The sequence below is a fragment of the Aquila chrysaetos genome, chromosome 20 (genome assembly GCF_900496995.4).
Source record: "Aquila chrysaetos chrysaetos chromosome 20, bAquChr1.4, whole genome shotgun sequence".
NCBI lineage: Eukaryota > Metazoa > Chordata > Aves > Accipitriformes > Accipitridae > Aquila > Aquila chrysaetos.
The window spans coordinates 11,133,551-11,152,328 of NC_044023.1; the positions used below are offsets into that span (position 1 = coordinate 11,133,551).

General features: G+C 55.1%; 2 protein-coding genes across 2 annotated transcripts; both read left to right on the plus strand.

Moving 5' to 3' along the window:
- The first annotated feature begins 1,258 nt into the window (after positions 1 to 1,258).
- Positions 1,259 to 6,926, plus strand: SLC26A6 (solute carrier family 26 member 6). The gene is made up of 19 exons (XM_029995902.2): positions 1,259 to 1,399; positions 1,718 to 1,857; positions 1,958 to 2,068; positions 2,345 to 2,517; positions 2,612 to 2,776; positions 2,905 to 3,057; positions 3,249 to 3,331; positions 3,427 to 3,574; positions 3,682 to 3,795; positions 3,902 to 3,979; positions 4,122 to 4,217; positions 4,340 to 4,446; positions 4,535 to 4,604; positions 4,779 to 4,871; positions 4,946 to 5,050; positions 5,596 to 5,781; positions 5,906 to 5,960; positions 6,243 to 6,364; positions 6,447 to 6,926. The coding sequence occupies exons 1-19, from the start codon at positions 1,266 to 1,268 to the stop codon at positions 6,468 to 6,470; spliced, it is 2,157 nt and encodes a 718-aa protein (XP_029851762.2). The 5' UTR covers positions 1,259 to 1,265; the 3' UTR covers positions 6,471 to 6,926.
- Positions 6,927 to 7,253: 327 nt separating this feature from the next.
- On the plus strand, positions 7,254 to 17,535 carry LOC115333272 (cytochrome b-c1 complex subunit 1, mitochondrial). The gene is made up of 13 exons (XM_029995982.2): positions 7,254 to 7,386; positions 7,862 to 7,996; positions 8,489 to 8,575; positions 9,575 to 9,704; positions 10,491 to 10,689; positions 11,265 to 11,344; positions 11,493 to 11,608; positions 12,014 to 12,157; positions 13,964 to 14,124; positions 15,143 to 15,228; positions 15,729 to 15,817; positions 16,374 to 16,449; positions 17,318 to 17,535. Exons 1-13 carry the CDS (start codon positions 7,315 to 7,317, stop codon positions 17,380 to 17,382), a joined length of 1,440 nt encoding a protein of 479 aa, XP_029851842.1. The 5' UTR covers positions 7,254 to 7,314; the 3' UTR covers positions 17,383 to 17,535.
- The last annotated feature ends 1,243 nt before the right edge of the window (positions 17,536 to 18,778 follow it).

Sequence of the window (18,778 nt, forward strand, 5' to 3'; positions counted from 1 at the left end):
GGGTTGGCACCAGGACGTGCCCGGTGGCTAGAACCCTGCCCTGCACGCAGCATGGGTGCTGGGCCATGGCGGTACCCTGGACACTGCTGCGGGCCAGGAGCTGAGACTCGCCCGGACAGTCCACAGGATGGGATGGTCCTGGGGACAGCGGTGACAGCCCTGGGCCTGCCACAGCCAGGGAATCCAGCACAACAGGGCACCGGGGGGAGCGTGGCGGGTGCCATGCGGCAGTGGGGCTGGGAAGCGGGCAGCTCCTCAGCAGGGCAGGAGGGAGGGCAGGAGTCAGGGAGCAGTGTTTCAAAGATCACGGGTTGGTATTAATAAATAGGAGGGAGCAGAGCGTGCACCTGGCTGGTGACACCTGACCAACTTGGGCACAGCAGGTAGGAGGGCTGGGGGAAATGTGGGGACTCGGGCTGGAACAGCCCCGGGCACCCTGAGAGTGGCTCGCGGGTCTGGCTGCAAGTGAGCACCTCGGGACCAGCCGGGGCCACCAGCTGGGTGAGCCCGGCAGGACGGCGGCAGCTCTCAGCTCCAGCCCCAAGCAAGGCCAGGCTGTGGATCTGTACAGAGAAGCCTTGGTCCCACCGTCCCAGCCCTGTGAAAGGAAAGACCCCAGCCCAGCCCCGCTCCTCCATGCCCACGGGCTCACCCTTGCTCTGCAGTGCAGGGGCTGGGGAGGGCGGTGGCGGAGAGATGGTGAGCCCGTGACACTCGGTGGAGGTTGACATTCCTACTCCCCTCATGTGTAAAGGGACAAAGTCTGCAGACAGGGTTGTGGGGTGGCTGGGGCTTTGCTCGGCGGCTGTGCTGGCCCACTGCCCTGGCTGTGCTGCGGTACGTGGAGGAGAAGGGTGGTTAGCACCGAGGTGGGTCCTGCGTGGGCAGGCAGAGAGGGATCCCACCTGGGGCAGCTCTGCTGGCAGCCCCCACCTGTGCACCCCAGTGGGGCAGATGGGGCTGGCGCAGGGCAGGAGCAGGCAGCGCTGATTGCCGAGGCCTCAGCTCCCTCCCTGCCCGCACGCCGGCTGCCTGACGCTCTCTGTTGTGAGCTGCTGCCACTGCTTCAGGACTCCCAAAACTTGGCTCACCCCGGCCTCAGGGCCGATCCTGCATGCCTGGCCGGGATGGGATGGCTCCGCAGGGCGAGCAGGGCTGCAGGAGGGGCTGCGGGGTGAGTAGGGTGCCAGGTGCCCCCAGCCGTGGAGACGTGGCTGAGCTGTCCGTCGTGTCCCCGCGGCAGGCTGGCAACGCAGGAGGGCCGGATGGGCATGGCGGTGGAGATGGCACTGAGCCACCGAGCGCCCCGCGAGGTGCTGAGCGAGGCCGACCTGGAGGAGCTGGCACAGCGGAAACCTCCCACCAAGCCCTCGCTGCGCAGCTGTCTCCGCAAGACCAGGTAGGACCGCACTGGCCGGGGACATGTGCCTGGACCCCACCAGGCACCGTGTACCCCAGCCCCACTGCGACGGGGAGCCTGGCTCTGGCTGTCCCAGCCCCTGCGGTAGACACGGTGTAGACCCAGGGACTGGTCCCCCAAGCCCAAACATCCGCATTCCCACTCTATCCTCCTGCCTGGAGGGACACCTGGTTCCAGTGGATGGAGCTGGGTGTCCCACAGGACCCATTGCTTCCCACGGAGCCCCATCCACTCCCACTGATGTCTCCAAGCCCCTGCACTTGTGCTCAGCCCCGGCTCCTGCTCCTTCCCCACCAGATGCTCGGTCTCCACTGCCAAGTCCCTGCTTTTCCGGTTCCTGCCCTTCCTGCGCTGGATGCCCCGCTACCCAGTCAAGGACTGGCTCCTGGGGGATATTGTCTCGGGCTTCAGCGTGGGCATCATGCACCTGCCCCAGGGTGAGTGATGCCATGCCCAGGTTGCCGGGGGCTCCCTGCAGGTTGGGGGGGGCCAGGGCTCGGCCATCCGTGACATGTCTCCCTGCTCTGCCATGTCCAGGGCTTGCCTACGCACTGCTGGCCGGGCTGCCGCCCGTCACTGGTCTCTACTCCTCCTTCTACCCCGTCTTCCTCTACTTCTTCTTTGGGACATCCAGGCACAACTCCGTGGGTGAGCTGAGGGACCGTGTGCTCCCACAGGGACGGTGGGGAGGGAGCGAGTATGAGAGGGGTGAGCCCTCGTCCACAGCACAGCGTTACCACATCACCGGCTGGGGGGGACCTTTCTTGCCTTTACTTTGCCCCACCAAGAAGGTGGTTGGCCAAACCAGAGCCAAAGCACAGTGGGTGCGCTTTGAGCCCAGCCCAAGGGGATAGGTGCCTGTGGACCTCAGAGAGGTCCTGGTGCTGACCTTGGGCTCCCTGCCCACACCCTGCCTGTCCCCAGGCCCCTTTGCCGTCATCTCCGTCATGATCGGGAGCGTGACGGACTCCCTGCTGCCCAGCGAGAACTTTGTGGAGTTCGTCAATGGCACCAACTTGACAGTCAATGAGGCACGGCGGGATGCTGCCAGGGTGGAGCTGGTGGCCACCATCACTGTCCTGACGGGCATATTCCAGGTAAGGGGGCCCCAGCCTAGCCTCGCAGGGAACGAGGGGCCGTGGTGCCCCAGGGCCACAAGTTGTGGGTCACTTCTGCTGCCTCTCCTTCCAGGTGGCCCTGGGCCTGCTGCAGTTCGGCTTCGTGGTGACCTACCTCTCGGACCCGCTGGTGCGTGGCTACACCACTGCTGCCTCCGTGCATGTCCTCGTCTCCCAGCTCAAGAATGTCTTTGGGGTCTCCCTGGGCGAGCACTCAGGGCCGCTCTCGCTGTTCATGGTGAGTGGGGGCTCACTGCTGCCCAGGACTCCCCAGGCGCTCATCTGTGGGGCACATGGAGGCCCCCCAAAACCTGCCAGGGAGGAATCTGCTTTCCTGAGCCCTCTCCCTCCTCCTGTGTCCTCTAGACCTTCATTGAGATTTGCCAGAAGCTGCCACAGACCAACGTGGGCACTCTGGTGACAGCCATCATTGCCATGGTGGCCATCTTCGCCGTGAAAGAGTTCAACCATGAGTTCGCCACCAAGCTGCCCATGCCTATCCCCATCGAGCTTATCACGGTACCCAGAGCTGCCCCAGCTCCTTGTGGGGATGCAGCCATGGGTGGCCCTGTCCCCTCCAGGGTGGAGAAGGGTGGGATGGAGTGCCTTGGCGAGTGCAGCTCCAGGGCATGCGTCCCCTCCTCCTCCTCCTCCTCCACCATAGTCCCTGTGGAGGAAGGCCCTCCCTCACTCCAGCCATCCTCCCCCAGATCATTGTCTCCACTGGCATCTCCTATGGCGTCAACCTGAACGCCAAATTTGGCATCTCTGTGGTGGGCCACATCCCCAGCGGGTGAGCACGGCCGGGCGGTGAGGGTGGCTGTGCTGGGGCACCGCGCTGCCCGTGGGACCCCCCTTTTGAGCCCCATCTCCCTGTCTTGGCTGTAGGTTGAAGCCGCCTGTGGTCCCTAACGTCAGCTACTTTGGGCAGGTTGTGGGCAACGCCTTCGCCATCGCTGTAGTGGGCTACGCCATCTGCATCTCCCTGGGTAAGATCTTTGCCCTGAAGCATGGCTACAAAGTGGACAGCAACCAGGTGATGCTCTGACGCGCAGGGCCCCTTCCCTGGGTGAAAACCAAGCTTGTACTTCTTGCAGCCAGGGGTAGGCATGGTGCTCCCACACCGCTGCTCTGTCCCCGCAGGAGCTGATCGCGCTGGGCCTCTGCAACTTCCTGGGGGGCTTCTTCCAGTGTTTCGCCATCAGCTGCTCCATGTCGCGGAGCCTGGTGCAGGAGAGCACAGGGGGCAACAGCCAGGTGGGTCTGGGCAATGCTGCCTCCCTCCGCGGGGCTGGACCCGGGGCAAGGAACACAGCAAGCAGTGGGCGGCTCACCTCTCACCTCCCACTTTCCTTCCCCTCAGGTAGCTGGTGTCATCTCATCCCTGGTCATCCTGGTGACCATCCTGAAGATCGGAGAGCTCTTCCGGGACCTGCCCAAGGTACATCTGGTCCCATAGCCTCCGTGCCATGTCCCACCCCTGTGCCCGTCCCACGGCAACGTGGTGTGGCAGGGGAACAGCCAAAGGCCATGCCCCAGACCTGCCTTCAGCATCCTCATAGCTGCAGGGACTTCTCTCCTAGGCCATCTTGTCTGCCATCATCATCATCAACCTCAAGGGTATGTTCAAGCAGTTCAGTGACCTCCGCACGCTCTGGAAGTCCAACCAGGTGGACCTGGTAAGGTGCTGATCGGCCCTGGGGCTTTGCTCTCGTCCCTGGAGAGGGTTTCTCCATGCTCCCCGAGGCTTGCAGGTGCCGGCAGAGAGGTCATGCTGCAGCTAACCACGTCTCCCTTCCAGATGGTCTGGATTGTGACCTTCGTGGCCACCCTCATGCTGAACTTGGACATCGGCCTGGGGGCCTCAGTGGCCTTCGGGCTGCTCACCGTCATCTTCCGCACCCAGCTGTGAGTACCCTGGGGCTGGGGCCAGTGCTGCGTCCCGAGGGCAGGGGAAGCCTGTGGTGACCTCAGCCCCTTGCTCTGCTCCCTGCAGCCCCCGCTACTCCATCCTGGGGCGCATCTCCGACACCGATGTCTACAGGGACGTGGCTGAATACCAGATGGTAACAGCACCAGGGGGGGTGGGAGAAGAGCCGCCTGCAATGGGGGGGCAGTTCGAAGCACCCCCAGGGGCTGTTCACTGGGGAAAGGAGCAGCGGGGGGGCATTTTGGGGGAGGGAGTGAAGGGGAGCAGGGGACTCCATTCCTGGGGTAGCACCCTCCCCATCTGCCCCCAGGCACAGGAGGTCCCTGGCGTGAAGATCTTTCGCTCCTCCTCCACCCTCTATTTTGCCAATGTGGAGCTGTACGCTGAGGCCCTGAAGAAAAAGGTACGAGAGCTGCCAGCCCCCTGGTGTCCCCAGCCTGCCGACACCTGGGGACACGGGGCTGCATTGTTTTGCAGAGCGGCATCAACGTGGACCGCCTGATCGAGAAGAAGAAGAAGGCCCTCAAGAAGCTGAAGAAACAGCAGAAGAAAGCAGAGAAGGAGAAGGCAAAGAGAAAAAAGGTGCTTCCCTGCCACGGGCGACCCCTCTGGTGCCACCCTGCACCGCCTCCCTGCCTGGCCCTGACCCTCCCACCCATGCATTTGCCAGGCTTGGTGGCCCGTGGGGTTCCCGGTTCAGTCTGGGGCCACTGGGTGAGAAGAGGCACTGGGGCCAGGCCATGGCGTCACACCCAGGGTCGGCAGGGAAAGCCAGGCCGTTAATGATTAGGTGGTGGAGCCAGTGAGTCATTAGCTGTTTGGCCAGTTTCTCAGAACTAGGAGCGAGAGCAAAGGCTGACCTGGTGCCAGCTAATGAGCCCAGCTCTGGAAAGGGTCACTGGGGAGAGGGGTGGGTCCCGGCGCATCCGGAAAGAGCCCAAAGTAGGTGAAGGTGCGAGCAAGTCACCTCTCCCAGGGACACCCACTGCCTGTGCCCTAACGCAGCCCAAGAGCCTCGCCAAGCCCCACTGTGCGATAGGGCAGGGCGAGCCCAACAGGGGACACTGCCCAGCCAGGGGTACCGCCAGTCCCCGTGCAGTGAGGCTGGGTCTCCTTCCCTCCCCCAGGACACAGAGGATGGACAGAATGGTCCGGGCGTGGCGGTGATCGAGCTGAGCAGCGCAGAGGGCAGCACGCCCCCCAAGCCCACCTTGCGCACCCTGGGGCTGCCCCAGCCCAGCTTCCACGCCGTCATCTTGGACTTCAGCCCCGTCAGCTTCGTGGACACTGTCTCCATCAAGATCCTGAAGAACGTAAGGGGCTGGGGGAGCAGGCGGGCCGGCAGCCTCGCCGCGGGTGTCCCCAGGACCCTGCAGGGTAGCCCGATGGCTGCTGCGTGTCCCTCTTGCCAGGCAAAATGTTTTCTCCCTTTTGCAGATCTTCAGAGATTTCCATGAGATAGAAGCGGAGGTCTTCATTGCTGGCTGCCCGGGTGAGAAGGCTCTGCAGAGCCATCAGCCCCTGCTAGGCATACCCACGCCTTCGGGACACAGCTCCCTCCATGGTGTCATCATCCCCAGGGTTTCCCCAGGGGACAGGTGCTGCAGGTTGTCCCATGGGCCCAGTCTGAGCCCTGCAGCCCCCAGTGGGGCAGCTGGATCCCTGGTGATGGCCCCGGTGTCCCCCGCAGCGCAGGGGGAAGGAGGCTGCTCCGGGTGAGGGATGGTGGGCTCAGCCAGGTGCTACAGCTTCGGATGTTTCTCCCTCCACACAGAGCCCGTCCTCGCCCAGCTGGAGCGGGGCAACTTCTTCAGCTCAGCCATCACCAAGCACTGCTTCTTCCCCTCGGTGCACGACGCTGTGCTCCACATCAGTGCGGAGCAGCGCCAGACCTTGGTAAGCACCCAGCCTCGCCGTCCCTGTGACTGTGATGGGAGGGAGGCAGCCAAGCCAACCCTTCCCTGTCTGTCCCCCTTAGGTGGACCTCAGCACCAGGATGTAGTCCCACAAGTGGAAGACGTCTCCCCGAGGAGCCGGGTGGGCGAGGAGGGCTTTGCCACCCTGATGGCACCAACTCACCCACCCCAGGGCCCGGAGGCCTCGTACCCCCACCAGCCCCTCCGGAGTCCGAGAGCTGCGGCCCTGCCCTGGCCGTGAGCTCCCCCTGCGATGGAGCTGCCGCAGGCCGTCACGCCAACGTGCCCGCTTGGCCGCCCCGCTCGGCCCCGGCACGGGCCTGTCCCACCAGGCCGGCCTCTGGTTTGGGGGGTGGCAGAGGGGCCCCAAGACTCGGTCAAGGAGGGGCCCGCTCCCGGCAGCGGGTTGGCGTCACAGATAAAACCGTGTACCACTTCTCAGGCTTCGTTTTAATGCACTTTCCTCAATAAAGGCGACCGCAGGCAGCGCCGCCCGGCTGCGCCCTGGCACTGGTGGGCACCGCCCGGCTGGGCCCAGGCCCGGGCCTGGCCCTCCCTGCGGGCAGGCTTGGCTCGCCACCCCCCCTCCTCTGGCCTTCTTCTGCCACTTTTCGCCCCCCCCGCGACCCGCTCCGGGCCCGCGGGGCTGCGGCCGAGGGAGCGGTACGGGCGGGGACCCCCCCCCGGGACCGCCGTCCCCCGGGCAGCCCCGCGGCTCCAGCCGCCACCGGGGGGCGCCTCCGCACGGTCGCACGACTTTGCGCATGCGCCCCTCTCCGCCGGCGCGGACCGCCTCCTCCTCGTGCGCATGCGTGTCGCTGACTCGCCGGCGGCCGCTCGGCCTCGTGCGCGTGCGCCTCCCCGCCCACAAGGCCCTCCTTCCTGCGCAGGCGCGCTGCGGCCCGCTCGGTCGGCGGCGGCGGGGACGAGATGGCGGCTTCCTCTGTGTGCCGGGCGGGGTGCGCGGCCGGGCGGGCCTTGCTGTGGGGCCCTCGCCCCTCCGTGAGTTCACCGCGGCCGGCGGCGGGGGCAGCGGCGAGGTGGGCCGGGGGGAGGCCGGCAAGGGGAGCGGTGCAGCTGGGGCTGCCGGGCCTGGCCTGCCGGTCGGCCGGGAAGGTCACAGGGACGCGGCGGCCGGTGCGAGGCGGGCGGCGGTCGCCATGGAAACCCCCCTGCTTGCGGGGCTTGCCGGGGGCCTGCTGTCCCCCCGCCCTCCTCCGCCCCGGTACGGGGTTTTGACCGGTTCATGGGACTCTTCCCTGGGGTTTTCGACCAGCTCGAAACCTCTGGCGCTGCGGAGGGTTTCCAGTTCTGCGGTTAACGAACGGTGTGTAGCGGGAGCTCCTCAATATAAACGTGAAGGAGCTTGTCTGGCCTAGCTTCGGCCAGCTGCGTGCCCAGCGGTCTGCATTCTGGAGGTCTGCCCTGCAGAGGGGAGTTGCTGGTTAGTGGTGATCATAGCCTTTATTTTTTATAGGCAGCTTTGTTGACAAGGAGCCGAGGTGCTGCCACCTATGCCCAGACACTCCATAATATCCCTGAGACCCAAGTCACCACTCTAGACAATGGTCTACGAGTAGCTTCTGAGGAGTCCAATCAGCCAACGTGTACCGTAAGTTTAAGATAGGTTAAGGGCTTACTTGAAAGGCAGCCTTGCCTACTCTTTAGCTGGTCTTCTAAAAGTGACAAACCCCTATTTGAACTGAAGCTTTTGACAGAGACCATACCACTTCTGTTTGTTAACTGGTGGGATTAATGTAGCAGTAGAAGGCCTAGCCTGGCTTTGTATAAGTCTGTAGTCAAGCTTTCACGCTCTACAAGTTTTCTCAGCCTTACAGTTTTTGTGTAAGCAGTAAGTGATCAGTAGTAGTTATATATCTGGCAAAACTAGCAAAGGCTTTTGTGAGGCTGCTAGAAGAAAAGCCAAAATGCGTACGGGAAACAGTTCCTGGTGCTTGTTCTTATTTTGATGCTACTAGTGCAATGTCTGTGGAGCAAACTTCTTGCTCCTGCTGTTATATTTGTGGCATGAGGCTTGAACATGCTCTTTGTTTTCTTTTCCAATATGTGTATTGTCATTCTAATATGGTGCTTTTGCCATTAGGTGGGTGTGTGGATCGGGGTGGGGAGCCGCCATGAAAACGAGAAGAACAGTGGGGCCGGTTACTTCCTGGAACATCTGGCCTTTAAGGTAAGGAGTTGTGCTAGGTCTGGCACAGGACTGCATGGAGAGCTGTTCTAAGTATTCCACTTATATATTGCGCTCTTGCTTCGGAGGCTGTAGTCGTTAAAAGAGAGCATAAATTGGGTCATCTGAGTCCCAGAGACTTTGCACATAGTATAAAAATAAACTTTAAAAAGTACCTAGCCTATATGGTGCTCTTTGGTTGAATACGTGGCAACTTGCAAGCATGCATGAATTAAGGCAACTCTTATTTACTAGTTGGTATTTCCTCTCTTAAAGGAAAAAAAGGTGTAAGTAACAAGCGAGACTGAGTCTGTGATGCTGTGGTTTCAATCACTGACTGTCCCAGCCATTGTGTAGCGCACATACAGGACTACATTATGAACCATATTTCTTCAGGTTAGCAGGCAGAGCTCAAAGCAGCATTTCCTGTAGCCATCTATTTTTCTTTGGTTTTCGTAGTGGGCCAGCAAAGTTTAGAGGCTACAGCTCTTTTCTAATAATGTAAGTGTCTGCTGAACGGCTCTAGGGCAGAAGGCATCTAAGCCTGGGACTTGCTGACTCGAGTCCAGCCTGTGCCATCATAAGCATCTGCAGCATCTGGCTTGCTCCTTAAGAGATGAGCTCTGTATTAGAAGTAGGTTTCTGCTCCCATTCTGGCTTCTGAATATTGCTGGTTGGATAGCTGGAAACCTGCTTATTTTTGATTTAGGCTTGTTCTTGGTTTATTTCCACGAATGTGATCTTCAGCCACTGTTGTCTCTTAGCGTAGGTCTTCTTCCCTGCTGGGTTTTTATTGGTCTTTCAAAGTACACCTCAGCCATCCTTTAGCTAGGTAAATAAGCCAAGTTTTAAATCTGTTGCTTTCTGCACTTGCTCTTGGCTTTTATGAATCATGTGAGAGGTTTTACCGTTTTAGGTTTTTAATGTTCTTTTCCTTCCTTTAGTTCTGCCTGAGAGGGAAATCTGTTCACTTCATAATTGTGTTTATCTGGGTTTTTTTAGGGCACAAAGAAGCGTCCTGGTGCTGCCTTTGAAAAGGAGGTGGAGAGTATGGGTGCTCACCTGAACGGGTACACCTCGCGTGAGCAGACTGCCTATTACATAAAAGCCTTGTCCAAGGACATGCCTAAAGGTGGGATGGCCAGCGGGCAAAGTCTGATTTGGAGTTTAAGCAAGCGCTTGTCCTTGTGTTTCTCTCCTACCAGCATCCTTTCTAACAACAGACCAGGGAATGAAGTCATAGCTGAGCCATAAATTGGAGGTAGTTGAAGAGAGCACTGCCATGACATGGTGCATCAAGGCTGCAAGTTCATGTGTTCATAAAACCAGTTTTGCAAAGCTCTTGTTATGTCAGGCTGCACTATATTGCCAGGAGGGAGAGGGGGTGTTCAGTAGTCTGTGGTTGTTTTATGGAGCTGAGAAACTGAGGTCAGCGACAGCTACTGTGTCAGGAGTCCTCAGTGCAGCTCTTGCAGGTGTTGCTTGTGCTCTTGTACCATGTGCAGACTCCTCTTCAGGTCGGTTTTGTCCAGAGGTGGTGATTTGAGTCAGAGCTATGGGCCCTACTGTAGATGTGGGCCTACGCTGTAGAGATCACAATCTCTGTAAGGATTTGGTGTGTATCTGCAACAGTACCTTGCTTCTGACATGCTTCACCTTCTGCAGTTGTTGCCTGCTTTCCGCTGGCAGTGATGCTTGGCAAGCTGACTTGGAGACTTCATGCTAAAACAGTGTTGTTTGTCCCTCCTTGATGCTGTGGGAATAGGTAGTACTCATCTCTAGGTTGCATCCCCTCCCCAGCATGGTTTGTTGCTCACTCCTCTTGCAGTGCCCCTGCTGCCTGTGTGTCTTTTCTCCTTTCAGCAGCACTGGGTAGCAGTCAGGCAGCAGGATTGCTAACATAGGAAATGTGTTGCAGTTGTAGAGCTTCTTGCTGACATTGTGCAGAACTGTGCACTGGAAGAGTCTCAGATCGAGAAGGAACGTGGTGTCATCCTTCAGGAGCTGAAAGAAATCGACAGCAACTTGACGGATGTTACCTTTGATTACCTTCATGCCACTGCTTTCCAGGGGACTGCTCTGGCCCGCACTGTTGAGGGGACCACAGAGAACATCAAGTGAGCAATAGGCTGGATGCGGTATACAGCCCGTGGGTTCAGTCCTTGGGGTGCGTGACTGCTGCTTCTCAGTAGTGGTGACCGCATGAGGAAACCAGTCTGTACACAGAAGTGATCTGTGCCCCTGGGCTTCTTGTTGTGTCTTGATTCTTTAGAATCCCCCTCATGCAAGACATGAGGTTGGTAGGGCCAGGTTGAACCTCCTCCCATACTTGTCAGTTTGACACCGTTAGATAAATTAAGAGCTAGGAGTGCTTGTTAAAGCAGTGGCCTTCATCATACACACCTGTTGGGGTACTGGTAGCTCAGTGCCCAAGGTCAGTACTCTCTAGTCTGTATTGAAGTCTGTCCTTAACTCTCCTTCTTGGCCACTGGTTTCCATTCTCTGTGTTCTGGCATTAGAACACAGGGAAAATGCAGACAGTACAGTCTTGCTTCTAAAAATTATTATTACCCCGTAACTAAGAGAATCAACAACATCAGTGCTGTCTCTGTATTGTGAACTTGCTTCTCCTAAACCTCTCAGCCCTCCAACTCAGAGATGCTGATACACTGGGTCTCTTTGTTCTTTCTAGGCATCTGACTCGAGCAGATCTAGCTTCATATGTTGATGCTCACTTCAAGGCACCTCGTATGGTCCTGGCAGCTGCTGGAGGTAAGTTCTAGATCCTTGTCATTCTGGGAAGCCTGGGTGTTTTCAAGCTGGTGATCAAACCCCTGTCACACACCTCTAATGTAAAATCAGATGATTTTGTTAAATTAAGCTGTTTAAGACTGCAGATCTTTCTCTCTTCTATTGCCAGGTATTTCCCACAAAGAGCTGGTAGATGTAGCTAGGCAACACTTCAGTGGAGTGCCTTTTACGTACAAAGAGGATGCTGTGCCGATGCTCCCGCGCTGTCGCTTCACAGGGAGTGAGGTAAAGTTGTTTTGGTCCCAAACAAAACAAGCAGCTGTTGCCAAACTGTTGAATTAATGTGAAACCAATTATAGCTGCTTCTGAGAGGAAAAATCTGTTTGTATATCTCAGAGAAGCTGATGATGCAGCATCTTGGTAGTGCCCCCATGTTCTGTTCTTGGGGCTTATTGCCACAACGTCTTGGGTTTTAGATAGGACCCAAATCTGTTAGGAATGTGAGACTGTTGCTTACATCATGTGCTGCAAAACTCATATTGGAGCAGCTGGTTTGTGCTCAGTAGTGCCTGAGACCATTTCACTGGGATAATATCAAGTCCCCTAGTTTGTCAGCCTGGCATTGCAACAGGCTGCAGACAAAGCCATAGTGTTCATGCAGTTCTTCCCCGCTCCTTGATGATTTTCTAGATCCGTGCCAGAGATGATGCTCTGCCTGTTGCCCATATTGCTCTTGCCGTGGAGGGGCCGGGATGGGCTGATCCAGACAACGTTGTCCTCAATGTGGCTAATGCTATCATTGGACGCTATGACCGCACTTTTGGAGGTGGTAAGGTAAGAGGCTTGTGAGTGTGATAGGGAGAGCCTGGAGCCTTTTAATATGAAGTATTATGGAGATCTGTGGTGGATTGACCCTGGTTGGATGCCAGGTGTCCACCAAAGCTGCTCTATCACTCCTCCTCCTCAGCTGGACAGGAGAGAGAAAATATAACGAAAGGCTCATGGGTTGAGATAAGGACAGGGAGAGATCACTCACCAATTACCGTCATGGGCAAAACAGACTCAACTTGGGGATATTAGTTTCATTTATTTCAAATCAAATCAGAGTAGGATAATGAGAAATAAAACCAAATCTTAGAACACCTTCCCTCCACCCCTCCCTTCTTCCCAGGCTTGGCTTTACTCCTGATTTTCTCTACTTCCTCCCCACCCCAGTGGCACAGGGGGACAGGGAATGGGGGTTGCGGTCAGATCATCGCACGTTGTCTCTGCTGCTCCTTCCTCTGCAGCAGGAGGACTCCTCACATTCTTCCCCTGCTCCCACATGGGGTCCCTCCCACAGGAGACAGTCCTCTATGAACTTCTCCAACATGAGTCCTTCCCACAGGCTACAGTTCTTCACAAACTGCTCCAGCCTGGGTCCCTTCCACAGGGTCACAAGTCCTGCCAGCAAACTGCTCCAGCATGGGCTTCCCATGGGGTCACAGCCTCCTTCAGGCATCCACCTGCTCTGGCGTGGGGTCCTCCATGGGCTGCAGGTGGATATCTGCTCCACTGTGGACCTCCATGGGCTGCAGGGGGACAGCCTGCCTCACCATGGTCTTCACCATGGGCTGCAGGGGAATCTCTGCTCCGTTGCCTGGAGCACCTCCTCTCCCTCCTTCTTCATTGACCTTGGTGTCCGCAGAGTTGTTTCTCTCACATATTCTCACTCCTCTCTCCAGCTGCAGTTGCTGCTGCACAGGTTGTTGGGTTTTTTTCCCCCCTTCTTAAACATGTTATCACAGAGGCGCTACCGTTGTCACTGATGGACTCGGCCTTGGCCAATGTTGGGTCCATCTTGGAGCCAGCTGGCACTGGCTCTGTCGGACATGGGGGAGGCTTCTAGCAGCTTCTCACAGAAGCCAACCCTGTAGCCCCCCTGCTACCAAAACCTTGCCACGCAAACCTAATAAAAGACCCTGCGTAAATGTGCTCTATGGGAGGCTGTTGTGGTTAGCTTCCAACTATGAAGTGGTTAGGAGTCTGGAAAGTAGGATAGAAGTGTAATCGAGACTAATCCAGACAGTTCTTGAGAGGTGATGCTGGGAGATGAACTGAGTCTTCTCTGCTAAGTTTGGAAGAGGTTTAGCTGATGAATTCTCAAGAGCTTATTCCTACCCTCACAAAATAACCACTCAGTGGGGGTGGTGATGGAAGCAGGACAGGGTAGTCTGTAGTCTCATGATGCAAGCTTGCCTTACAACTGCAGAGCAAGTGGAACTTGTTTAAAACCCCAGTATTGCATCCATTCTTGTCTGGAATCTGTCTGGCCTGCATAACTGTGCTAACCCCTGCTAATGGGAGACCTTGCACTTCCCATTTTCTCCCACTGCTATGGTGGTATGCATACCAACTCTTCATCTGGGGCTGGGAAAGGAAATGGTTTTGCTGGATGGGCTCTTAGGCCATTGTCTGTGGCTTTTCCAGCAGTGAATCTCATCTGTTGACCACATGAAGGGTCTAAATTAAGCTCTCCTTCACCGAAGTGTTCCGCTCTGTCTTGTCTGTGGTCTTTGTGAAAACAGCTCAATTGGAAAGAATTTGAGCTGCGAGGAAGCTGCAAGACTGAAATGGCTGATGGTATCTCCTTATTTACAGAATCAGTCCAGCAGGCTGGCTACACTTGCTGTGGAGCATAATCTCTGCCACAGTTTCCAGACGTTCAACACCTCTTACTCTGATACTGGCCTCTTCGGTTTCCATTTTGTTTCCGATCCTCTGTCCATAGATGATATGCTGTATTGTGCTCAGGGGGAGTGGTAAGTACAACTTTGGCAGCAGTTTAAGATCTGATCCTCTTGTGGGAGACTGAGCTGGTCGGCGGGGTGTATGAGGTCTTCAGAGAGCTGTGTCTCTTTATGAACTTCTTGTTAACTCGCATTCTGGTTAAGTGATCTTGTAAGTGGTTTCTGTAAATGTCTTAGGGATGTGTCTTTTGAGGAGCTATTTTAATCCCTTGGGGCTCTTCAGGTCTTTCATTCGTGCTTCTGAGTATTAGCACTGAGGCTTTGTTTTTTTATATACAAGTGAGACCATTCCTTAGAGACAAGGCTTTCCCAGGTGCCCAAGAGACGTATCTCCATTGTCTTGTTAAGCTTGAGCAAAGCAGGCAGAGTTCCTGCCTTTCAGACTGTTGTGTTGTGGCTGATAAATGCCCCGCTGCTGGAGTCATGCCTGTGTTTGGGGCCTTCTGTCTGTCCGTCTTACTGTATACATGTATATCCCAGTAATGGTTCGAAGCTACATCTGAGATTCAGAGCTGAGCTGTGCTGTGTGTGGAGCAGATGGAGTTAGTCCTTGCCCCAGAGATGTTGCAGTTGGCAGGGGAGGAAGGGATTTAGCAGCTGGAGTCCAAACAGACTCTGTGGAACTGTCTTGTTCTTTCAGCATCAGTTTCCATAGCAGCTTGCCATGTGTGGGAATAGGTGACACGCCTGCCTTCTCTTGTGATAGTGTACTGCAGACCTCTTGCCGCTGTGCCTGATGGGCAAGCTAGAGCCAGCACCGGGGCTGCTTAGACCTTTGTGAGTGTAACTCAGTGTGTAACCTGCTGGCTGATATCCCCCGCCTGTAAGCTTGAGCTCTTACCTCCTGCTGTTCAGTGCTCCCCAGTTCTTAGCTGCTCTGTGTAATCAAGAATGAATCTCAAGCCTGCAAGACAAGTGATGTTGATAATAGCTTATTTCTGCAGAGGGTTGGGAAAGGGAGGAATTCACTTTCTGTCTGAGCAGACAAATGTCTTTAAGAACTTCAGTGGTCTTTCCATCTCCTTTCCAGGATGCGTCTGTGCACTAGTACCACAGAGTCAGAGGTGAAGAGAGCCAAGAACTATCTCCGAAATGCCATGGTGGCTCAACTGGATGGTATGTTCTGGTTTATGGATTGACCACTGTGCAGCTTTCAGAGGGTTACCACTTATGTCTTTCCTGGGGAGCAGGAGCTCTGCTAGACATTGCAGTACTGCTGGCAGGCGCTGGGCAAAACTTTCTTTCCCCTGCTCTGTGTTCTTCCTGCCATGTTGTCAAAGCAGCTGACCCCAGCCTGCTGTGCTCCAGGCTAGCTCTGACTCTGTAAACTTCTAGTTGTTCTGTTGCTGAGAGTGAATAACGTGCTGCCTGGTGAAGTTAGAATTGAGACCCTCAAACTGGTCTGCCTTGGCTGTAGCACTTTGGAGACCCGGCGAAGCAATCTTTGTATTGCTTAACTCCTGCCGGAGCTGCTTAGAGTGGTAACTACAACTGGTACTTCATTAGAAGCCAGTTTAATGGCTAGAGTTTCTTCTATCTGCTTTGACTGATGATCAGGCTGTGCAATTCTGGAAGGCTTTCTGCTATGCTGACCATGCGATACCTTCAACATCTAGGTACTACACCAGTGTGTGAGAATATTGGAAGCCATCTCTTAAACTATGGACGCCGTATTCCTCTGGAGGAGTGGGATGCCAGGATTGCCGTAGGTATCCATTTGTTTTGGTTGGGGTACCTGAACATGGTTGGTGTCAGCATTTTCTGGCCTTAGTTTGCTGCAGTAACATGAGGCTTACTTATCCCTTAGTCAAGCTGCTTGGAGTCCAGGTGGTTAGCTCACTGACACTGATATAAATATGTCTGAATCTCTGGCATGGACTAGGTGTATCCTGTGTCCCTGTGGCTGGATTCAGTCCATCCCAGAAAGAGGGCATATGCCTGCATTAAGCAGCACAACTTGAAATTCCTTTAACAGTTTCCCTAGAGGTGGCCAGCATCTAGTTTGTGTAATTCTGCAGCCACTGTATCCCTTGGAAGGCTTCAGATTGTGGACTGCCATGTTTTCTGTACCCTCAGAAGAATGCACCATGTAGAACATGAGCCATCCTCGCAGACAGGAGCTGGACAGTTGGTGCAGATGGCCCCCAAGGGTCTGACTGTCTGTTTAATGATGTTGATAAGTAATGGCAACAGTAACATCCATCTTTGAGAAGTGCATGTCTGCTAGAAGGGTCATTAATTGCTTGTTTGATATTTATTAGGCCGTTGATGCAAGAATGGTGAGAGAGGTCTGCAGTAAATACATTTATGACAAATGCCCGGCAATTGCAGCAGTTGGTAAGTAGTACGTGGCAATTGGTACACGGTAGCTCAAAAAACAGGAAGGGGTCAAGAGCTGAGTGGAAGTGAGCTGCAGGCAGTTTTCATGTGTCTGTTCTGGCCTCCTAACCACTCTGGTTCTTTGCTGGTATCCTCCTACCTCTGCACATCAGATGTGCCAAGGCATATTTACCAGGAGATCAAACCTGCAGGTGATGAAGACACAGTAGCAGTGAGCTGCTGGCTGTCCTCCCACCTCTTTACTTGCTGTGGAGCCATGACTAAGATTGGGAGTCCCATAGCTGGGTGCGGGCCCAGCAGCATCTGCCAGGTGTCCTTACCCTGAGGTCATGGTGGTTTATGTAAGGGAAGTGAAGGGACCTGATTCTCTTGTGCTGCTCTGGCATGTCTGTCTGGCCAAGGACAAATTCCTCTCGGAAAACCTGCCTGAGCAGCTCAGCTCCGCTCTGCTGCCTCCTTCCTGTATGTTGTGGATTCCCCTCCTCCATGCAGCTGTTTCCTCTGGCCTTCAAAGCTTGGAAAAGGGAGATGGGTTTTGAACAGGAAGTTGGAATGAACTAGCCAAAATCTCCGTGACTTGGTGGTTCCCTGTATTTCATACCTGTATGTGGAGCTGTACTGAGCATTGCAGAGCAGTGTGAGAAGACAACTTACTCTGAGGAAACAAGTAACGATTTCTCTGTCAGGAGGTGGTATCTGCTGGTTTTCCTGATGCAGGTTTGAGCTGTAGTTGCCTGGGTTTGTGCATAGCTGCCCTGGATTGTGAGCACAGTCTGCTCTGCCACCATCTGCTTTAAGACCAGGGGAAACTGCACAGGGATTTTAACTACATCTCCGATGACTAACTCCTGTTCTGTTCACTCAGGTCCCATTGAACAGCTCTTGGATTACAACCGTATCCGCAGTGCCATGTACTGGATCCGTTTCTAGGATGTGTCCCTGCAGGTTGGAAATAATGAAGCTGTGGACTGTGACAGGTTCCCTCTGGCTCTGAATGTCATGTGCACCAGGGGCAAGACGAGTCTCATCAAAATGGCTGTTTTCTCGGCATTAAATGTATAAAAATAAAAATAATATATCCTATATGGAGTTGGTTCTGCTGGGAGTTGACCATGTCTTGCTGGGTTGTGTATGTAGACATTGTTAATCTTGCCAAACTGGTGAGATACTGGACCAATCAGTCTTGATTTGTAAGGGCTTATGCTAGAATCTTGTCTGTCTGTCTGCAGCCCTGCCTCCTCTGTCCTGAGCTGGCAGTCTCCTAGTTCAGAGGTCTTGTCTTTAGGCTGATTGAAGGAAGTTTTTCCACTGGTACAAGGCTGCCAGGGTAGCTCTATCTATTTCCACTGTGCCCTTCTGTGCAGGCAGCAGCACGGTCAAACTTGGGCAGTAGCAGTGCTGTTTGTGCAGACCTAAAAGCAAAGGGCCCTTGTCTGAGGGATCCTCTGTGCTCTCCTGCTCGTCAAGGAGATCAAAATGTATCTATAGAAAGTTGGTCCTCTTCCTGTCCCTGGGGTGTGGTGTTAGTGTTTCTGGCCTGGCTGTTTGTGACCCTCTTGTTGGAGTGACCATTTTTGCGGTAGGGGCAGTTTGTGCAACCCTGCTCTCTCTAATCAGTTGTAGACAAAACTGGTTGGCTCAGTTCCCACCAAGTATTGAAGCTGGTGAAGATGATCAGCCTGGCCTTGCCTGATGCTGCCTCAGTACAATTGAGGTGGTTGTCTCTAGCAGAGTTGGGATGATGTGGGGAGATGGAGCTGTTGCTAGACAAACATCTTTCCAGAGCCTATATGGGGATATGTTACTTCTCATCTCAAGCTTCCCAGTTATCTGTAAACCAGCTCAATAATGACCAGGGATTGTTGTGGAGTATGTTGGTGCTGGTCTACACATTCCTCTTGCAGATGAGCCTCCATCTATCCAGTCAGTCTCAGCTATGCAATAACTGAGAAGCTGCTGACTGAAGTATAGGGTGACCTGGCCTATACCTGGAAGATAATCTCTAGGTCTGAACAGTTGAAAGAGCTACCCAGCCCTTTTCACTTTTTCTGGTGTTGATCTGGTTGTTGCTCCCTTGTCTTGCCTCTGGGAAGCTGGAACATGGAACAGGAAGGATGAAACTGAGCAAGGGGGATGGAGAAAAGCTTCCCACCAGGTGGCACTAGCCTGTCACAGCTACCCTTGAAGCTGCAAGGTACTCCTGTTTCATTTTTGTCTTTGGGATAAGTCTCCCTGGGATTCTCGTTTAATTTCCAGGTGCTGCCCTGACAAGTGGGATTTAAAAATAGTGTAAAAGTTTCTAGGAGTTAGTCATTACACTTGAGAC

Excerpts from the sequence above, each read along its gene's own strand:
- SLC26A6 (XM_029995902.2), top strand. The coding sequence starts at position 1,266 with ATGGGCATGGCGGTGGAGATGGCACTGAGCCACCGAGCGCCCCGCGAG. Across the intron at positions 3,332-3,426 it reads GTGGGCCACATCCCCAGCGG|GTTGAAGCCGCCTGTGGTCC; the intron begins GTGAGCACGGCC and ends TCTTGGCTGTAG. Across the intron at positions 6,365-6,446 it reads CGGAGCAGCGCCAGACCTTG|GTGGACCTCAGCACCAGGAT; the intron begins GTAAGCACCCAG and ends TGTCCCCCTTAG.
- LOC115333272 (XM_029995982.2), top strand. The coding sequence starts at position 7,315 with ATGGCGGCTTCCTCTGTGTGCCGGGCGGGGTGCGCGGCCGGGCGGGCC. Across the intron at positions 10,690-11,264 it reads GGGACCACAGAGAACATCAA|GCATCTGACTCGAGCAGATC; the intron begins GTGAGCAATAGG and ends TGTTCTTTCTAG. Across the intron at positions 15,229-15,728 it reads CATGGTGGCTCAACTGGATG|GTACTACACCAGTGTGTGAG; the intron begins GTATGTTCTGGT and ends TTCAACATCTAG.